General features: G+C 43.6%; 1 protein-coding gene across 1 annotated transcript in view; it reads left to right on the top strand.

Moving 5' to 3' along the window:
- The first annotated feature begins 200 nt into the window (after positions 1–200).
- The window catches only part of SGPP2 (sphingosine-1-phosphate phosphatase 2), an 80,132-nt gene continuing 57,719 nt past the window's right edge, over positions 201–22,613 (top strand). The window contains exon 1 of the mRNA XM_084891405.1: positions 201–673. Coding sequence (XP_084747531.1) covers positions 455–673 — 219 coding nt within the window. The 5' untranslated portion in view covers positions 201–454. The remainder of the gene's footprint in view (positions 674–22,613) is intronic.

The raw sequence follows: 22,613 nt of genomic DNA, 5'->3' as shown, positions 1-22,613 counted from the left end.
TGGGCTCCAGAGGGAAAGGAGGGTCACCCTTGGGACCAGCCGCACGCGGCAGGATGGACTCCCCAGGTGGCACCGCCCCTTTCGGTGGCACCTCTGAGCCGGCCGGGAGCGGGCGGGGGCGCGGCCGTGGGAAGAGGGCCGGTTTAGGCACCTGCGCTGCTCCGCCCAGTCCGATCGGCAGACTCCGGGGAGCTCCCGGGCCGGCGGGGAGGAGAGGCGGGCGGACGTGCCCGGCGCAGGGCGGAGGCGTCCACCTGGGCTTTTCCGCGCGCAGGGAGGGCGCTAGGACCGAGCGGCGCACCTGTTGGCAGGTGCCGGGCCTCGCCCGATCTCCGCCCCGGAGCAGCCTGGCGGCCGGTGCACGGGCGGGAGGTGCTGGCAGAGGCCGGGCGGCCGGTGCACGGGCGGGAGGTGCTGGCAGAGGCCGTACCGCGGCGGCGGCGCCGGGCGCACCATGGCCGAGCTAATGCGGAGCCTGCAGGACTCCCAGCTCGTCGCCCGCTTCCAGCGCCGCTGCGGGCTCTTCCCGGCGCCCGAGGACGACCCCCGAGAGGACGGCGAGGGCCCGGCGGAGGGCGCGGAGAGGGCGCCGGGGGCCGATCATCGCTCCGCGGCCAACGGCAAGGGCGCCGGGGCGCCGGCCAATGGGCTGCTCAGAGCCGCGGCCCCGCAGGTAACCGCGGGCCAGGTGCACGCGGGTGTGGGAGGGAAGGAGAGAGGCAGGGAGGCAGGGAGGCAGGGAGGGAGGGGGCAGCTGCTCCGTGGCCGGTGGACCCGTCAGTGGTCCAGGCGACTCCGCGGCGGGGACTGGCGGGAGCCGAGCCTGCGAGGCGGGGAGGGCGCCGTCCCCGCAGCGACCCGGCTCCCGGCGCGGCGTGTGGCCGGGAGGGCGAAGGGGGAGTCCACCTGCCTGGTGGCGGCCAGGGCATCCATCAGATGCTCCCAGAGCTTGGCATGCTGTCTATTTAGAGACTTAAAGTTGGATGTGTGTGCATGTGTATTCTCCCAATCCCGTAAATTACATAATTGAAAAGCGGAGAGATGTCCTTGGCATTTTCCCGAGAGGCTTCGCTGGAAGAGATTCTTAGAACTCCCCAGGATCCAGGAGTTTCCGCCGCCCCCTTCCCTGATCAGCTCTAACGGGGTGCTCTGGCGGGCTCCATGTGTCCTTCACCTTCCCTCACGGCCCCGCTGAGGACAGAGTTCGGGTTGAAAGGATCCTGGAGAAATTGACAGCGCTCGCCGGCCCGAGAGGCGGCGGGACCGGCGGCACCCCCCCCCCCCCCCCCCCCCCCGAGCCCTGGGCCCCCTGCCGGGTGCGTCCTGTATTAACAGGCACCGGTGCCCTTTGACAGATGCTGCAGGAGGGAAGCTCACCACCCTCCCCTATAGGTGTTCCGACTGTGGTTACACAACCCACTGCGTCTTGTCGCAGTGCACAGGGACTCGGGCGGGAGGGACCAGACAGGCTGCAGACGCCGACGTGCCGGCCGCTGAGTGCCAGGGCCTCGCTGCCCCGGAGAGAGGGCAGCCCGCTGCAGGGAGATAGATGCCCTGGGCACCCGCAGATGCTGTCCTTCCCGCGGGGGAGGGGGAAAGTGCGGCCCAGAGGACGGAAGCTCCCCTTTGGAGGGGGAGGGGGAGGAGGCACATTTTTTCCTTCCTCGAAGTTTTGTGTCTTCTCTAGTAACTGGGGGCTTATGAAGAACCTGGCTTCTGCGTGGAGTGGAGTGTTGTGGGCGTTGAATTACAGAATTTGAGATGGTGTGCTAGGGGAGGGGCGGGGTGTGTTCCACTCTAGACAAATCCTCCTCTATAATATTGTTTTCTCCTTTTATTTTTCTTCTCTGCCCCACATGACATCCAGTAACTTTTAGATGAGTTTAGGGGACACACACACACACACACACACACACACACACACACACCATCCTCTTGCTTCTTCTTAAAAAAATGGGGCTGCCCTGCCGAAACCGGTTTGACTCAGTGGATAGAGCGTTTGCCTGCGGACTGAAAGGTCCCAGGTTGGATTCTGGTCAAGGGCATGTACCTTGGTTGCAGGAACATCCCCAGTGGGGGGTTGTGCAGGAGTTAGCTAATCAGTGTTTCTTTCTTATGGATGTTCCTAACTCTCTCTCTCTCTTCCTCTATGTAAAAAAAAATCAAATTTATATATATATATATATATATATATTGCTGCCCTAGCTGGTTTGGCTCAGTGGATAGGGCTGAAGCATCCTGGGTTGATTCCAATTAAGGGCACATGCCCCAGTTAGGGTTGCCAGGCTAGATCCCCAGTGGAGGGCGTGCAAGAGGCAGCCAACCAATGATTCTCATCATTGATGTTTCTAACTCTCCCTCTCCCTTCCTTTCTGAAATCAGTAACTATATATATATATATATATATATATATATATATATATATATATATATATATATATATATAATTTTTTTAAAAATGTGTCAGAGTGAGGGGATAAGGACTGTTCACATTCCTGAAATGTGGTAGGACATTTTCTGTGCGCCCACTGTTTACACCCTCAGATAGATGCCCCAGCCAGGAAGCTGAAAAAGAATGCATTCCTCACTAGTGTTTTTCAAACAGTTTTAAACATCACCCTTGGTAATGTGTTCTGGAAAAGGAGATCAGCAGATTTATTGCAGGGAGTAGTGTCTTCTTGTGGCTTGAAGAGCCGGGTCAGTCAGTGAACCAAATGCAAGGAGATTCTCGCTTCCCACCCAACACATAACTCACTCACTATAGAGCAGGAACAGGTAAGAGTGGACTAAGAATTCATAATAAGAGATCACTGTAGTGATGTGTGATGGGGATAAGCACATGTGAAAGTATTTGATGAATGAGATGTTCACGAATATTTTTAAAGGTGGGTTGGTTTCAAGTGACTTGGGAACATTAATTTGCAAACATAGGTGGAGTTCCCAGAACAAACTGATTGCATAACTGCCCCAGAGATTGAGAGGAGTGCATGGGACAGTTGAAAGAAACTTCTCTCCAACAGTTTCCTTCTCCTTGGCCTCTGGCTTGGGGGTGCCTGAACTGCCTGTCCTTTCCCTAAATAACCCCCTTTCATCCTTCAGTTTCAATGGTCAGTTCCTCAAGAGACATCTTTGATCACCTTCCAGACTCACCCCACTTAAAAAAAATTAAATAGCCAAACCAGTGGATAGAGCATCAGTGGATAGAGCATCGGCCTGTGGACTGAAGGGTCCTGGGTTCAATTCCGGTCAAGGGCATGTACCTTGGTTGTGGCACATCCCCAGTGTGGGATGTGCAAGAGGCAGCTGATTGATGTCTCTCTCTCTCTCATCAATGTTTCTAACTCTCTATTTCTCTCTCTTCCTCTCTGTAAAAATCAATAAAATATATTTTAAAAAATTAAATATATTTTTACTGATTTCAGAGAGCAAGGGAGAGGGAGAGATAGAAATATCAATGATGAGAAAGAATCATTAATCCTCTGCATGCCCCCTGCCAGCAACACGGACATGTGCCCATGACCAGAATCAAACCCCTTTCAGTCTGCAGGCTGGGCTTGCACAAAGCTATCACTGAGTAAGTCAGACTGGTCTTCAGATGTGTCCCAGTAGTCATGAATTTCACAAAGTCCTGAAGAGTTAAATGCTTTGCTGAGGACTTGCCAAATACCCACACAGCTGGATCTTTTGACTCTCAAGTTTAAACTTCTTCCATTGTGTATCTTCACTTACTCTGTCTCATGGAGAAAGTATGTAGTGTTGGGGCTTGGTTGGGAGCAGAGTGGAGATTGGGTAGAAAGGAACTTGCTTTTGGTGTGCAAGGGTAATTGGTCTCCAAGGGTAACTATTGGAGGACATTCTTGGCAGCAGCCAAGAGCAAGAGACAGGGATCCTGGGACTGAGCAAAGAGGACAAAGGCCCAATCAGAATTGTGTTTATTTGTTATGGGCCAGAGCCATAACAAATATGGTATTTGATTTTTATCATCTTTGCTTACTCAACACAGTTGCATTAAGTTAGACTTTGCAGTGCCTTTCCCCAGCATTACATTAAATTAGAGATAATCTTTCCAATCTACACTGTGCTCAACAAATACTCTTTGATAACTATTTGCTGAGATACACTGAGTGGCCAGATTATTATGATCTCTGAATGCATAATAATCTGGCCACTCAGTATATGTATGTTAGAGGCCCGGTGCATGAATTTGTGCATGGGTGGGGTCCGGCTAGCCTGGCCAGGGGGAGGGGACATGGGTGGTTGGCTGGCCTGCTTGCTGGTCAAACTCCTGGTCAAGGGGACAATTTGAATATTAGCCTTTTATTATATAAGATATACACTGATTGGCCAGATTATTATGCATTCAGAGATCATAATAATCTAGTGTATAGTTCTAAAGTTGGGTTGGAGAGGGGATTAAAAACAGGTTGTTTTTAGAAGTTTTTGCTCTCCTCTTTCCCTCGGAAACATTTGAGGCCCTCTAAATCTCTCAGTCCACAAAACCCCACCTTGGACTTCATTGGCTTGCTAAATTGCAAAGAAGCATTGCAGGAATGTCAAGACCAAGGGCAGATCTGGTTCTGCCTCGGTGTAAAGTTGAACTCCTGTGGGCCGCAGTTATCCCATATGCAAAATGAGCAGAGTGCAATAGATGCCTGGATTTACAACTGTAGCTATAAATTATAGTCAGAGGAGCTTTAATGACAATGTCCAGGATCCAGGTCAGAAGTGGGGCCCAGAAAAATTGCCACACAGATGGGAACTCTGAATTCTCTTGTCCCTTAGTGTGTTCAAGACAAAGATAGTGATGGCCAGAGACAGCTGCTATGGCAGCTGTGACATTTTGACTTGATCATAACTCAAATGCATAAATCAAAAGCTTGGTTGAACTTCAAGTTTTGATTATCTGTAGATGGATGTTGAGGTTTGAAATGGCAAAATAAACCACTTTGAAAAAGTATATTTGATTTTTTTTTCTAGTAACAGATATTGTTCAGACTATAAAATATGGAAAAATTCAAAGAGAATGTTAGATCCATGCCCATTGTACTACTACTAGAAAAAATCACTTAGTGAATATTAAACCTGATCTTTAATGACTACATGTTATCCATAGCATGGGTATACAAAAATTTAGTTGGCCAATTGCTGTAACTGTGTGATCATTTCATAATATGCACTAACACTGTATCATTGTGTTGTACACCTGAAATTAATGTCAATTATATCTTAATTTAAAGACAATCAAGATATGTAAAAAAGTAGTTGAACAACGTTGTTATTATTTCATTAATTTTTAGAGAGAGAGGAAGGGAGAGGGATAGAGAGATAGAAACATCAAAGAGAGAGAAACATCATCAACTGGCTGCCTCCTACATGCCCCTTCCTGGGAATCTAGTCCGCAACCTGGACTGTGTGCCCTGACTAGGAATTGAACCATGATGTCTTGGTTCCTGGATTGACATTCAACCACTGAGCCCCTCAGGGTCCTCCCCAGTGTTTTTGCACATGGCAATAACTTTTTATGGCTAAGTCATAGTCTATTGTGTGCATGTGGAGGTGCACATTTCCTTTATAATAGGGGCACATCTATCAATAGACACACGTTGCTTCCATATCTTGGCTATTGTAAACAATGCTGTAATGAACATGGGGCTGCATGTTAGTATTCTCTTTTTTTCTTTGGGAAAATACCCAGAAGTGGAACTTCTGAATCACATGGAAGTTCTATTTTTAATTTTTTGAGGAAACTCCATGTTGTTTTCAATAGGACTGCACTAATTTGCATTCTTACCAACAGTGCACAGAGGTTCCCTTTTCTCCAAATCTTCACCAACACTTATTGGTGTTTCTTTTTTTTTTTTTTTTTTTTTTTTTTGTCTTTTTAATCATAGTCATTCTAACAGGTATAAGGTAATATCTCACTGAGGGTTTGATCTGCATTTCCATGGTAATTAGTAATGTTGAGCATCTTTTCATGTACTTGTTAGCCATCTGTATGCCTTCTTTAGAAAAATGTCTATTCAGATCCTGTAACCATTTTTTAATCTAATTATGTTGTGGTTGGTTTTTTTTTGCTGATGAGCTGAGTTGTTTGTATATTTGGAAATTAACCCCTTATCAGATATATGACTTAAAAATATTTTTTCCCCTTCTCTAGGTGCCTTTCATCTTGTTGATGGCTTTTTGTTTTTTGTTTTGTTTTTCTGTGCAGAAGTCTTTTAGGTTGATATAGTCCCACTTGCTTATTCTTGCACTTGTTGCCTTTGCTTTTGGTGTCAAATTCAAGAAGTCATTGCCAAGACCAAGTCAGCCTGTGACTCTCCTCTTACACTAACTTGCCATGCTTGGAATTGCTGGTAGAAATATGCATATAGTATGGCTTTGAATAGGTGCTAACAATTTGCCCTGCAGAAAGGGTGTGCTAGGGCACATAGCTATGAAGGCAGGTTTTCCACACCCTCACCAATATTAGGCACTAATACTTTTCTAAATTTTGGAAAAAATAGCCCACTTTGACTTCTATCTCACTTTTCTTACTTTATTTTCAATACTTGTTGATCAGCACTGAGTTTCTGGGACAGTCCTCAGCCTTAAAGATACAAAGGTACATAAGATTTAGTTCCTGTCTCGGGAAAGCCACAAAGATGATGCAATGCAAAAATTACTACATTAGAAGGATAACAATGTGGCCAGGGATTCAATAGCATGAATAACCCACGATCTCTGGAGGAGCCCAGGAAGTCTTGAGTCAGGGTTTAAAAAGTGAGTAGGAGTCAAATAGAAAAGGATCGGAGGATTTCTGCCTGGGAATCTCATGTGATAAGACATAGAGACACATTGTCATTTTTGGTGAATACCAACAAGTTCAAGTTGGGTATAGTAAGAGTAAAGAAGTCTAAACAAAGAATGGACTTTAGATAATAATGCATCAGTATTATAATCAACGTATCATACTAATAATATAAAATATTAATGATAGGGAAACTGGCAGCAGATTGTATGGGAAGGACCTGGAGTATATGGGAATTCTTAGCACTATGTTCTAAATTTCTCTATAAATTGAAAGTGTTCAAAAAATAATGTCTATTTAATTTTTTTAAAGGGAAGGTAATTGAAAGGAGTTCAAAGATGGGCTCATTTACAAAGGCGTAGGCAGGATTGGAAAAAATCAATATGGTTTTGAAGCAGGCAACTTTAGCCTAAGAAAAGCAAGAGGAGTGGATAGGGTTCTGGTAACCCCAGAGCCAAAGAGAGCTTAGATGTCAGAGAGAGGCCCTTGCCAGGAGCTGAGGCCTTCAATAGAGAAACATAGCCACCTCCAGGCAGAAGTAGGGAGGTAACTATATCTGAGACCCCTCCATATGCCCTCTCATATCCTGTCAGAGCCTCCCTTTGGCCAAATCCAGTCAGAAGCCAGGGAATTTGGGAGCCTGGCTGATGCAATCCATAAAGGTCAGCCCCCCCTGGGGAGAGGTGGAGAAGACAAATGGGAAATATCCCAGCACAGGTTTCATAAAGAAATTGGTGTGGTAATTTAATACCGGCTGGAATTTGGGGCTAGAGCCAGAGTCTTAGGCTTAAGCCGTAATGTGGCTCCCTGCAGAATTTGGATTTCATCCTATCATCAGGGGGGAGGCAAATCAAATTCATCCCATGTGCCAACGCAGAAATGGCAACTGGGACACCGTGATAAAAAAGGTTCATGTGCCTAATGGGAAAGAACGCGGGATTGAATGGCTGTGCCTGAGTGGGTATAATGGAGGCTGTTGCGAAGCATCTGAGAAATGGCGATGTCATATTCAAACAACAGCAAAAATGGGACAAACATGAAAGCTTTAATATCTGTTTTGGGTTCCTCCTGATAACCTGGAGTATCTCCCTCACCCACCCTCTCTTTTCCTTAAGAGGAAAGAGACCACAGGATGCCTTAGTACATTGGTTACCATGTTTTAAATCATGGGGCCCCATCATTATGGATATTAACTGATTGGATGGGTGTCATCCCCTGAGTTAAAAGCAGCTTTGTGTCGGCTGGCCAGCATCCTATGAAATGGCCTGGAGTGATAACTTCATAAACTGGAACACTGCCTATCAGTCAGATTGCTGTCTAGAGAGTCTGAATGTAAGACCCAGACATGGGGACATGTAAGGAAGAGTGGTGATGAACTTTGGAGAGCAAGGGGAAGACTGAAGGCAGAGAAAGCAGTAGGACAGCAGACTCCCGAGATGGAGAGGAGAGCAGGAAGTCCTCCACAGCAATGCTAGTAGCAGAAGGAAAAGCTCCGAGTGGAGAAGGAAAGTGAGTCTTGAGGATGGTGGACTCCACTGCTGAGGGCAGGTGCTAGACAGACTGTTGACTTTTAGGATAGAATGAGGGCTCAGGCCAGGGGGACGCTGGCTGTGTGGCCGCTGGCTCTGTGTCCTTACTTCCTGAGGAACCGTGTAACAAATTGTCACTGGAGAGAACTGGGGTGGGTCTCCCTTTGCAACCAGGATGTGTGGTCCCTACTCCTCTGGAGACTGGCACATCATTGCGCTTGCATAATTGATTCTGTCATATTTGAGTAGTTCTGAAGAGAGAAGGGTCCAGGGGTCAGATCCCTCCTCTTTCTCACTGTGCATCCCCAGGATCTAACATGTGCCTGGAACATTGCAAATAAATATTACCTATTGAATGAAGCATGAAAGCTACTCTAAACTCAACTTTTTCTTTCTTGGCAGAAATGTGATCACCTGTCTCTCCAGTCACATCCGGGGTCATTGTTTCCCTGATATTTTACCTACATGTGGCTCCTTTTACCTTAATGTTTGTTATTGTTGGCTCCTTCCTTTTATCCAGGAAATGGATGGAGGATTTTGATTAATAAATAACTTTTTACTACTTTGCTTTCTTCTGTGGAAAACCATGAGGGAAGATCAGGTACCAAGAAAAGCTGGTGATGGTGAAACACCCGTTGAATTAAACAATGTGATTAGATGACCACATTTTTGGAAGGCTGTTTAGTGAGCCTGGTCTCATCTCAACTTACTTGACTTAGAATGGAGAGGTCAAAACTTCTAGATTTTAGAAAAGGACTTTCACTTCTGCTGGTGCCCTTTGTGTTAATGATTAAGTCCATTCTGACATTTTATCTATAAAGTGCCCTTTCACGGGGAGACAGTTATGTCGTGGTTTCTTAGCAGCACATTTAGGGTACTCCTGCCTAAAATGCTGAAAACATTTATTATTCTGCTTATCTGGGGAGTTACTTTCTACATGCTGAGAAAATGAGATACTGAAAAATCCAGTCATGACAATGATTCACATTTTTCTCCCTGCACTTTTATTTCAAACACAATATGGACTGATCAGCAAAGCATTTTAAATAAAACAAGAAGAGCCAAAACCGGTTTGGATAGAGCCTTGGTCTGCGGTCTGAAAGGTCCCAGGTTCGATCCCGGTGAAGGGCATGTATCTTGGATTGGAGCACATCCCCAGTGGGGGGTGTGCAAGAGACAGCGGATCGATGATTCTCTCTCATCAATGTTTCTAATTCTCTATCCCTCTCTCTTCCTCTCTGTAAAAATTCAATAAAATATAAATAAATAAATAAATAAATAAATAAATAAATAAATAAATAAAACAAGAAGAAATCCTTAGGCATAGGCTGGGGTGGATGGAGAGGGGAGAGTTAACCGCCTGAGGCCTTGAGGGCAGGGCGTGGGAACCTTGGGAAGGCAGTAATGGTGCCCTTGACCTATTTTGAATATTCCATCCAACCCCAAAGGACTCCCTGGCAGTTTCCAACCTCTTAGTTTAATAAAACAAAACAAAATGAAACAAAACACCAGCTTCATTCTTGCTTTTGTTAGCACCCATTTATTAGGTTATTCTGCCTGATAAAGAAATGTCCTCTTTGCCTTCTGTGGGGTGTTTGGATTTTTTCCAAATGGCAAAAACTTTGTTTCCACAGAATTTTATGGGAACCAGCCCATCAAAGCAGGGACTCCTATGGAACCTAAGAAGTTCCTTAAGGTAAATCTTTGGATGCTGAGAAGCCAGGGCTTAACTGGTAGAGAAAGGGCTTAGGTGAACTTTTTTTTTTTTTTTCAGTTAAAAAAATTATTTTCTCTTGAAAGATGATTTAAAAGGTGTCCATGAACTAGAAAAATAAAGCTTTTGTTAAAAGCATTACAAGTGAAAGGTGGCTCTGTTAGGAGTTAGTTGGGTATTTTTTTTTTTCTTCTTTCTGAATTTTTGATCATTTGATGACTTTAGCTAGGGAGATATCAAATATTTTAAAATAAAATTTCATAGTTTTCCATTATTAAAGTAATAATACATGCTTATGTCAGAAATAGTGGGAGAACACCAAGACATACAAGGAAGAAAACAAAAATCCTGTCATAATTTTGCAACCCAGAGGAAAATGTTAACATTTAAGAATATTTATTCCTTTTTGTTTCTATGCAAATAAAGGATATTTAAGTTATGAAGATGCTATATACAAATAATATTGGCTTTAGCTTTTATCATTCATATCGTGAGCATTTCCCCATGTCACTGAATATTCTCGAATTATATGACTTTAATAGTATAATCATTTATCATGTGATTGTAACTTACATTTTAAACCACTTTCTAATATTTATGTTTAGATTGTTGCATTGTTTATCTTTGCACTTCAACTTAAGTCTAAATATCAAACTATTTCCTGAGCGAAACAGAGCAGCTTATTTCATTGGCTCCCGCCCAAAGGTTTGTGATAGTGTTTCAGTAGCCTTGGGCGGGGTTGGGGTTTCTGATAGAGTCAGGGAAAGCATACATTCCCTGCAACTCTGAGCCAGGAAGGCAATATGTGCTTAGAGGGTGTTTTCTCCCCATATTGTGATAGGATAATAGTGAAGCGAGAAAATGAATTAGTTCTGTTGCATATTGCAGAGGGTGGCAGACAACTCTGGAGACCCCACTGGGGTCCTCCCAGCCTTGGGTCTCCCTATTCTGGCTGGCTCCTGAGGAGGCCCCCGGACTACCTTCTTGCCGTGCTCAGCTATCTCCCATGTGCCCTTAAAGAGGAGGAATGGAATGGCTATGGAGTACCCGCCATATTATTCAGTCTGAGTGATTGTTACTTCAGGAGGGGAAAGACTATCATCCATTGATCACTTGACTTTGCCGCCATCTAAATCCATCTGATGCCACAGACACATTGTACTGTCCAAATATTTTGACCCTGAAGGGATTATCTGAATTTTTTCAACAAGTTGGGTTATAAATGGTCCAGCCTGATTTCTTCATGCTGACTACCCCAGTCCCTTTGCAGGGCAGAACTGGAACTTCCCACAATCATCCTGAGCACTTCCTGGTGTAGACAGACATGTTTGCATAGATGACAGCACCTATGTGTTATTCTAAGACCCCAAAACACAATACCCTCTCTTAGACTTAAAACAACTTATTTGGCAATCAATGTTCTTTCTCCCCCTTCCCCAACCTGACCCCAGGCCCAGATAAATATTCTGTAATGGAAAAACGTTACTTTTAAAAATATTTTTAACAAGTATAATTGGTATACAATATTATATTAGTTTTAGGCACACACGCCAGTGATTAGACAATATACAATTTACCCAATAAATCTCCCACCCGTCTGACACCATACATAGTTATTAGAATATATTGACTATATTCCCTATGTACTTTATATCCCCATGACTATTCTGTAACTACCAATTTGTATTGTTTAATCCCTCACCTTTCTCATTCATCCTCCCAACTCCTTTCCTATCTGACAACAGTCAAAATGGTCTCTATATCTATGAGCCTATTTCTGTTATGTGTGTTAATTTGTTTTGTTTTTTAGATTCAACTTTTGGAAAGAGAAACTTATTTATTTAATTTTTAAAAGTTAATACTAATTATACATTTACTATGCAACTCACTGCACTCCCAGGCATTCATCCCAGAGATATGTTAATTTATTCACACAAAAACCTGTTCATGATTTTTATGGCAGCTTTATTTGTAATAGTAAGAACTGGAAGCAACCAAAATGTCACTCCCCAGAGGAATGGCTGCATAAAGTGTGGTACCATGCGATACCGTGCAATACAGAAGGAATGAACTATTGACTTACCCAACAACTCGGATGGATCACAAGGGCATTATGCTGAGTGAAAAGGCCATTTCTGAAAAGGTCACATACTGTAGAATTCCATTTATATGACATTCTTGAGATGACAAAATTATGAAGATGGAAAACAGATTATGGTTGCCAGGGGTTAAGAATAGGGGAATGACCATAAAGGGGTTGGAACAGAGGGAGATCTCTGTGATGACGGAAGAGTTTTGTAACTTGATGACAGTGGTGATTATGTGAGTCCACATGTGTGGTGAAATGGCATAGAGCTATGCACACACAGTGCCAATGTCAGATTCCTGGTGTAGAATGGTATTTATAATTATGAAAGGTGTAACCATTGGGGGTGGGGGGATGAGAGATGGCTGAGGATACATAAGACCTCTCTATACTACTTTGGCAATTGCTTGTGAACTTACAGTTATTTCCAAATAGAAAGTTTTAAAATATAATAATACTGCCTTCTAAAACTTGGTCCTGCCATCCTTCTCATAGCTTTTACTGCAGGCATTCCTGACACACTCTGAAGGAAGCCCAGGAGACACAAAGCAGCATCCGGGAGATTTTCTTCCAGGTGCCCCTTCAGCTGACTGTGCTGCTGTGTCTACTTCCAGAGCCACAGGGCTTGCTGGTAAACCCCCTGCTCACTGGCCCAGGCTACCTGCCCAGGGAGAACATGGAGACATCCTCGAGGGTCAGAAAAGCACATTTGCCCTTGACTTTAGTTCAACTGACTTGTGCTATAGCTGCAGGTTTTTGGCATTAAGATAATTTTTTGTTGTTGTTGTATCTTGTTTTTTTAATCCATTTCAAGTTGGTGTTGCAAGTATGTCAAATTTGTACACCCATCTTCAGCCTGCCCTCAATGCCCATTTTGTCTCTCAGTCTATAAACATGCTTTATATCTTCAACCCCCATCTCTCCTGACCTACCAGCTACTACAGCCCTACAGTCCCTGGACTCTGACATTCTTGCCTTGCTGAGATTTGCACTCCAGGTTAAATCTTTATCACCCATGTTATTCTTGGGGTAGAGTATGAAATAAAATGAGATAAAACCACAAGGGTGTGTTTAGCATATCATGTTTGAAGTTTACTTTGCCATGTGTAATTTTATGGAGGGTCATAAGTTAATTCTAAATTAATAATTAAAAAAGAGAGCATTGTCTCTGGTGTGCATAGAAAGTAAAGTAGGTTCCTCTTTATCTCACTATTCTCTAAATGGCACTGGCTAGGCTATGGCAGGGGATGCACAAGCTCACATTTAATGGCTTCTTTTTCTAGGCTCAAGGTCAACAATATATTCCTTCCCCAAGTGGTAGTCCCATTCATCTTTTAGATTTTTGTTCTTCTTCCACAGGTAGTTTCCATCACCATATCTAATTTACCAAATATCTGATTGTAAAAGGTTTTTTTCCCCTACTGTATTCTACAAAGGGAAAAATCTAACCACAATATCCAAAGGATATCTTGAAAGTAATTAAAATTCTATCTAGTTCTAGACATGGAAACATGGTATGATATGTCCAACCAAAAAGAAGCAATTTTTAAAACAGTTACATTTATAAAGTGACCCAATTTTTAAAACTGTACTAGTATAAGCACATATTGGAACATATTTTTTAAAAGATTTGGAATAATGATCCTAATGTTACCAGTGGTTCTCTCTGGACATTTAAGAAAAAGTTTTATTCATGCTTGTCTGTATTTACTGCATTTTTTTTTTCTTTACAATGGAAAGTTATAGTTTTACTAGTGGCCCTGTGCACAAATCTGTGTGCCAGTAGCTCTCTGCCGGGCCTGGCCACTCCTCGGCCCAGAGGCCCGTGTGCAACTGGGTGCAGAATGCCTGCCCCATCGCTGGGGCGATAATGCAAGTGTCCAGAGGCCCTCTGTGGCCTGGGTGGAACACTGGCCTCGTCACCATGGCGACAAAGCAAGCATTCCGCCAGGCCACTCACACTGTCTGCTCTCAGCAGCTACCCTTCCCCCAGGACTGGGGGACTCCAGCAGGGCTGAGAGGACTGGGCGCCGCCATCTTGTGGCTATGGGCACCACCATATTTGTGATGGAATGATGGTTAATTTCCATATTACCCTTTTGTTAGATAGGATGTTTACAGAAAAATTAAGCCATTTTTATTTTATAAATAAAATTATCTTATGAGGAATAAGAGAATTTGTACTTTTGAGGAATATTAGATAGTTACTAAGATTACTACCATTGTTCCATATAAGAATTTATTGCAATTTGTTACAGAGTCCCAAATTGCAGCTAAATTGGTTATGATCCCTATCTGAGGGGATATTTTTTAAACCATGCAAGTGCTCCTAAGCCTTCCAAAAGGAAGCAAAATGGCTCCCTCCTCGTCTCTGCATGAAGAGCCCATGGGAAATGACAAACACCTTTCCTTCTCTGTCCAAGCAACCACATGAAATGCAGTTGCTTAAAATGCTTAATGTCCTTTTGCACTAATAGGAGTATCTTGATGCATGGAAAGATTTTGACCTTGAAATGATCTTTTCTTGGCCAAAAGTGTATTATTAGAGAGCTTGGGAAAATCTTAAGAAAGGCAGATGTTGAGAGTTATCACCCTCATCCTTCATCAATTTTTGGCCAGGATCCTGTGTTGTTTCTTTAGAAGTTGTTTTAGAAGATCTCATTTTATTGTTGCGGGCCCAAACCATAACAAGGGGTTTTAGCCCTTTAGTCACCTGTTGGCAGTGTCTTGGGAATGTTTTATGTTGGATCTTGGTTCCTCTTAATCTGGTGACAGTGGTTAAAGGAATCCTAAAGTAGGTTCAGGTTGGGGGCATTACAGCTACCCTTGCCAAGTGTTTGATGTGGTTCCTCTTTCTTTTCTTTTTTCTTTTTAAAATAAGAGTTTATTTAGAAAGTCACAAAGGTAGGCAAAGTGAGCCAGCTGGGTGTGGACTCAGGAAACAAGTTACTGAGGTAGCAAAAGAAAGGCCCTTGAAGTTTAGGAGTGAGAAGGGTAAAGGTAACATGCCTTGGGGGTTTAGGGAAAAGAATAGGGGGAGGGGAAAGGCGAGGGTGTGCTCCAGGAAGGAACTGCCTGATGTGGTTCTCAATTAAATAATAGAGGACTTTATCAATTTTTATTTTAAAGTAAAACATAATTACTAATTTCAAAAGCTAAATGAGTGGCCATTTTCCTTTTCTAAAAAAAATGAATATTCTAATAATATGACTTTCTTCACTTTCCTAAAGAAATGTATCATTTATAAATGATATTAATTTTAATGTAATTTTAATTGGAGTTGTATTAAATCTCAGGGTTAACTTGGGGATAATTGACATCCTTATGATGTATCTACTGGTGTGTTTAAATGCATTTGAGTTTTTGTGTGTTGATTTGGCAACCTTTCCACACTTTGTTTAATTCTAATAAGTTGTCTAATTTCTTTGTGTTTGCTATGAAAACAATGAAAAAGATAATTTATTTCTTCCTTTTGAATTTCTATACCTTTCACTTATTTATTTATTTTTTACCTTACTGTACAGACAAGGACCTGTCCAGTATTAAGTTGAATGCAAATGATGATAGTAAAAATTTTTGCCCTTGATTTTCCACTATGAAGTATTATATTTGATGTAGTTTTTCCCTCCCTTTTAGAGCTGTTTGCTAAGTGAAGTTCTCATGAATTATGACTGCATTGTATTGAATTCTTTTTCAGTATCTAATGAGAGGATCACATGTGGCTTGTTTTTTTCCCCCCATCTCTTTTAATCTTATAAAAGGGTGAGTTAAAAGAGATTTTCTTTGTTGTTGAACCAACCTTTCATTATGGCAGATACTCAGTCTTTGTCATGATGTAATCAAAATAATATTACTGCTTCCAGCAGGTATTATAACAATGTTATCAAATAGACTTTTCATACTAGTGTATTTTTTTAATGTTTTCATTGATTTTAGAGAGAGGAAAGAAGAGGGTTAGAGAGATAGAAACATCAATGATAAGAGAGATCATCGATTCTGCCTCTTGCACGCCCCCTACTAGAGACTGAGCCCAAAACCCAGGCTTGTGCCCTGACCAGGAATCAAATCATGACCTTCAGGTTCATGGGTTGATGCTCAACTACTGAGCCACACCAGCTGGGCCATACTAGTGTGTTTTAAAAGTATCTTCCAGCTCCCACCTTCTCCAGCCTTTTGGCTTGGTTGGGTGCTGTTTTTTATAACAGAAAACCATTGGACATCTTAATTGTGCAGTTCATCCTCATGTGCCCATGAATATTAGATACCAGTATCATAAAATGTGCTCAATTGTGTAAATATTTTTGAACATATAAAGTATCCAATTCCTAGGGTGTTTAAATTAGTTTCTTTTGGCTGAAAACTAAAAATGTTTAAAAAACACACACACAAAAAAAACACAGTAGTTTCTTTTTGCACCGCATTTCTGTGCTCATATTTGAACACTGAAGTATCTAGCAGTTTATGAATCTGCTCTAATAATATAGAGTGACATTGGAGTGATTAGGCTCAGGGGACCCTTAACTTCCTCCCCCACCAGAGCAGGCACTGTTTACAGTGCCCGGTGTTCAGACGGGTTGGCCACAAGCCCAGCAATAACCAGTTACTCAGTCAGAATGGGGCCATGTGAGCAATCCTGAAATCACGTATAATATTATCCACTGAGCCACACTGCGGTGCGAAGGAGCAGCTGGCACATTTGCAGGTAGTAACCTTTAAAAAACACCCACACTTACAAGGACAAGGACATGTTTGGACGTTTCTCCCCTAACAATTGTCATTATACTAAAAGTGAAACTATGTCACCAGCGTGGCGATTGTCTCATGAAATAGAAGTACAATGTCTTGAAATGAAAGTCTACCTGGCTGTGTCCTGTCAATCATTTTTTTTTTTAAGCGTTCGGTTTGTTTTATTGCTAAAGGAAAGGACTCCTGAGGGGCCAGTGTGGACAGGAGGAGCACAGGGATGATCTTTCCTGTTGCTCTTCTTCCCAGTAGCCTCGGGAGCATCAGTGTGATGCCAGGAGCAGGTATGGTCAAGTCCGGTTTTGGGTTTTTATGTTTTGGACCCGTTGGTATTGTTGACTGAGCTGGTGTGGGCTGTGGAGTCCTGCACAGCCACACTGCCCCTGCAGAAGGTCTGTGTGTCCCTCAGGCTGTATTTTGGAGGAGACAGCAGAATGAATGGGCTAAGAGGGTGCATGTCTCCTTACACTCCCAAACCATGTCTCCTTGGGCATATCCATAAGCTCTCTCGCCTCGTTTCCATGTGTGTGAAATGGGGGAAATAATCACGTATAGAGTTCTGAGACCTACGTAAGATTGTCAGGAGGTGTGCTGAACACGTTTTGTTGACAATAAGGTAAGCCCTCAAACGCTAACTTTTCACTGCCATTTCTGCCGGCTCACCACCACCAGTGCTGCAGCTCCTGCCCCTGCCCCTGCCAAAGCCCCTGCTGCTGTCTTGATCCAATGGGTCGTTTCTGGAATGAAATGCATCATGTGGTGGGGCGTGGGCAGAGGGGGAGGAGAAGTGTTAGACTATAACTCAGCTTTCTATGCCATTTCGGCATGGCGTGCACCCTGAATTTTGAGCCAATTTTATGCTTTACATTGTTGCATATTAAATTTTGCATTCCTTCCTTCTGATAGTTTGTAGCATCCAGTCATATGCCGGACAAATGCCTTCCCAGGTTCTGCTTCCCATCATCTGAGCTTACTGAGTCATGGAAAGTGTATTTTAGAGTGTTTCTTGCTCTGACACAACGCTGTTAATGTTTAGCCAATGTATATGGGGCTCCTGACAATATGCCAGACCTTGGATTGGACTCTAAGCACCGAACAATGGGTATGGCTGCTGCCCAGGTTCTTGAAGAACCCTTAGTCTAGCAGGCAGACGTAAACTCATGAACATAACCCAGGTGGGGAAGGGACAAAGTCTCAAAGACCATCAAGTTTCAATTGAACAAGATCTTCCTTTCCCAGATTTCCTCATTCCCCATAAGAAAACTCTAAGTCAACATTTTGAAAGTAACTTATTTGCATTTTTTATGCTTTGCTTTCTAATGGAACCATTAAGAGAATTTGAAACTTAACAAATATAGAATGAGGACAGCTGACATTCTCATGTTTAGACAATGATAAATGTGGACATCATATGGGGGGAAATCCTTGGGGATTTTTTTATTACAGCCCATGACATATAGATTTCATGCTTAAGGCTAAAACATTGTAAGTTAAGAGGATTTAAAAATGGGAAAAGAAATTGTGTGCATGAGTAATAAGAGAATGCTTTGAGCTTGTGGGTATTGGGGCTTCTGTAAATTCCTGGCCAAACCCCTTAACCTAGGAAAGCCTTAACTCTTCAGTGATCTGAAAAAGGAGGACTTCCTCTGCTGATCTTTTTTTCCCTTGACTATGTGCAGAGTTCTGAGAATAAGGGTCATGGACATCCATGTGGGGTGAAGATGGTAACTGACTGTCACTGCAGGGACCCAGCCTTGTCTGGGTGGTAGTCTTTCTTTAACCACAAGACAGGGGTCCTAAACCAGGGCCTGGTGGTTCAAATGTTGGCCCCACAGATGCTCTGTTCACACATGGTTTTACTAGTGAGACCTTTCTACATTTTCTGGCACTCAGGCACGTGTGTGTGTGTGTGTGTGTGTGTAAAGAAAATGGGACCTGAAGCCTCATTGGCTTGCATTCTACACAACCATAAGGGGGTGGCTTCCAGTGGCAGTTGTCCCCTTGAACCAGAGCTGGCTCCCTCAGTCCCTGCCATCCCTCTTGCCTCACACCTCCAATGACTTTGCTCATTTACGTCACTTGTTTGACCCATTGTAGGCATTTAAATTTGCTGCTCCTGGTCTAGAAAATTCCAGAGATGGGATTCCTGGGATAGAAACCCTCAGGCGCCCCTCATAAAAGTGGAAGCAGCTTCTCTTGGGTGCTGTCACCAACTAGCAGAAGGAATGTGAGACTTGATATGCCTCCATTTAAAGCATAAGATTGGCCCAAAGCTTAGGGTAGAAGCCATTCTGAAGTGGCATAGAAAGTGAGTTTCTGGGACTTTCAGGAGGCATTGCTTGGTCAGCAAGCAACCTTGGTGTCCACGCCAAGGTTGTACAGTAGAAGATGGAGTGACCATTGCATAACCATAGAGGGTTAATAAATTAGATAGATAAGAGCGGATTTCAAGGAGAAAACTATGAGAAGTGGGCAGAAATAATCATTACATATAACATGGGTGTCTTTATTTAATTCTTCTAATGATAACTTAGTCATTCTCTAAATATTAGTGAGTGCCTATGGGATGCATGGCACCGGGGGTTCAGGGGTGAATCAAATAGGCAAAGCCCCTTCACTGTTGAGCTTGCAGGCTGGTGAAGGAGGTGAAACAATGACAATGGTTAGAACTAAGTGCAGTGAGGAGAGATGTGCCTCCCACTCCACCAGGAGGCAGCTGTCATCACCACTCTACTGCTGGGGACACGGAGGCAGGCAGGATGTGACCAGGTGATACGTGGTGGGACCTAGCCTCTGATCCAGGTCAGAGCCAGGATCACATACATAGGTACAATCATCCAGCTGGGAATTGGGGAGGCGGGGGGGACTACTTACTGTCCACGTCTAAGTGGAGACCCCGGGTCTCACATAGGACTCTGTATATGAGAAGAATTCAACCTTGGTGGCATCAAGCTTATTTGAATTTTTAGGCTATAGACTTCCTTTGTGCTATGTCAGGAGCACAGCATCTGAGTGTGGCCATAACTTCTTGGTCTCCACTGGCCAAGCATGATCACTGAAACAAAGGGACTATATTCCAGGCAGTGGGCTGCCCAGACTCACAGCACCATGTTTATGTGCAGAAGGGAGGGGCGGTTGAGGGGTTACAGGCTCTGGACTTCAAATGCTTGGGTTTAAACACATCCTTGCTGGTGTATAAACTTGGACAAGTTAGCTCTGTGTGGCTCCATTTCCTCACCTGCAAAGCAAGAAAAAGTCCTAATCCCACTCAGTGCCTTGTTGAGAATTGCATCTGAGATGATGCCGGTCATGGAAGCACAGAAGCCCTCAATCGGTGCTCACTCTGCATATCGTTTCTCTCGTTGGCCTTAACAGAGCCTTTGCATTGTTGTGTGTTCTGCTCATGTGGCAGAGCTAGCCTCAGAAAAACATTTTTCTTTTTCCACGTAGAAAACTCCCGTTTGCAAGTTTCTAAACTGGGAACAGCCTGGTGGCATGGCGAGGGAGCGCGTTCCCCTGATGGCACATTTCTGAAGCACAGCATGCTCACAATTCTATCTCCCTATTCGGCATGTTTTTGCAGACGGCACAATATGGAACTGGTCAGGCTCCTAATTATGACAGTGGTCCAGAGCCAGAATCCAATCATCCAGTTGACAAAGAGCTTGGTACAGAGAACGGTGACCAGCTGTTCCCCATCTCCAGTGAGCAGAGAGTAAGAGGAAATGGGTTTAAGCTGCGTGAAGGATTTGGGTTATTTAGGGTAGGATTTCCTGACAGTGAAGGTTGCTGAACATTAGGACTGGATTAGAGAGAGGGGTTGTAGAATTTCCGTTCGCGGGGATTTGGCCAGCGTGGTCCTGTTTGTGGGATGACTGCAGGGGCTGCCTCCCAGCTGCGCCCTCTGCCTGGTCTCATTCCCTTTCTACCCATATGGTGCTCTCGCCAAATGAGCCTTCTCTGGAAAGGGCTAGGAGGCGGGGCGGGTGTGTGTGTGTGTGTGTGTGTGTGTGTGTGGAGAGAGGGGAAGTGGTTATCCCGGCCAGTTTTCTGACACATCGATGGCAGGCCTTGACACTCTGGGTGAGGTCACATGAACCCTGACCTGGTTTAGTGAACCTTGGACTGAAAAGCTCACCTGGGCCCGGGAAAAGGCAACTGTGGTTACATTGAAGGCTTGGCTGGCAGTGGAGAGCGCATGCCTTGTTCTAAAGGAGGCAGCCCTTTCTGAGAACCAGCCCCTTCTTGCCACTATGGACAGACTTTGATTCTCAAAAGAGGTTATGAAATTTGGGGAGTTTGAAAATTCTGGCAACCAATTTAAAAAAAAAAAAAAAAAATATATATATATATATATATATATATATATATATATATATATATATTATTGATTTTTTTTAGAGAGGAAGGGAGAGAGATAGAAACATCAATGAGAGAGAAACATTGATCAGCTGCCTGCTGCACACCCCCTACTGGGGATGTGCCCACAACCAAGGTACCCTTGACCAGAATCGAACCTGGGACCCCTCAGTCCGCATGATGATGCTCTATCCACTGAGCCAAACCGGTTTCAGCTAATTTTTAAAAAGCAAATTACATGTGGGTCAAAGTGAGTGTATGATTGTGGGTCTTAATTCAGTGTGCCGGGCTCTCTTCTGTGACCTCTGCTCTGCCAGGTCACGTTGGCCCTGTGGTCAAGGGCCAAGTTCAAACACAGACTTGAGGCAGCAGAATCCTACTCTGTCCCAGTGTATACAAAAGTTGAATCATCGCATTGTACAGCTGAAACTAATATAATATTGTATGTCAATTTTATCTCAATAAAAAAATAAATGGGAACTTCAGTGTTTATGCATTGAACCATAAGAAGTTGCTATTTTATAGAGCAAAAATGATAAAATATTGTCAATTTCATAGACTTCCATATAAAAGTAACCTCTCACCCACTTGAGAAAAATAAGAATATAAAACATCAGTGGTGTTTTCTCCTCCAGCATGAACATTTTGCCTCCTCTGGGACTGAGAGGACTCATTTACTGCTCCACACGCAGCCTTGTATTATTTCTTAGCAAACCATGCTTGGCAGGTGGCGGTGACATCAGCGATCACCTGTAGCATCCAGGCAGCATAGAGAGTCTGTCCTTCCCAGGATTAGTGGCTTGAGATCATCGAAGCTCTCCTAATAGAAATACAGTCATTTATGGAAACTTCTCAAAGAAATCACCTTTCTCTTCTTTCTCTTTTCCTCTTTCCCATAGTTATAGGCTGCCAGTTTCTTTTTTTAATATATTTATATTTATTTATATTTTTTTAGAAAGAAAAGAAGGGAGAGGGGTAGAGAGATAGAAACATAGATAAGAGAGAAACATCATCAATGAGCTGCCTCCTGCATGGCCCCTACTGGGGATCAAGCCTGCATCCCAGGCATGTATCCTGATCTACAATAGAATTGAACCAGTGACCCCTTGGTTCATGGGCCAATACTCAACCACTGAGCCACACCAGCCTTGCATAGGCTGCCATTTTCTACACACAGCATTATTGGAAATCAACTGAGCATAGCTGAGGATAAAATAATTGTCATCACAGGCAGGTAGGAAGATTTCAATTTTAGCTAGGTTCCATGATGACTCAATGGAAATCAAGTTGCTTACTAATGGTGCCATTCTTAAAAAAAAAAAAAAAAAATGTGTCGGGGAAGATATGGCTGGCAGACACCCCCGCCCCCACATAGAAATCAGGAGAGGAGGT

Source organism: Pipistrellus hanaki (genome assembly GCF_964339955.1).
Source record: "Pipistrellus hanaki genome assembly, chromosome: 8".
Lineage (NCBI taxonomy): Eukaryota > Metazoa > Chordata > Mammalia > Chiroptera > Vespertilionidae > Pipistrellus > Pipistrellus hanaki.
This window is presented reverse-complemented; position numbering and strand designations above follow the sequence as displayed.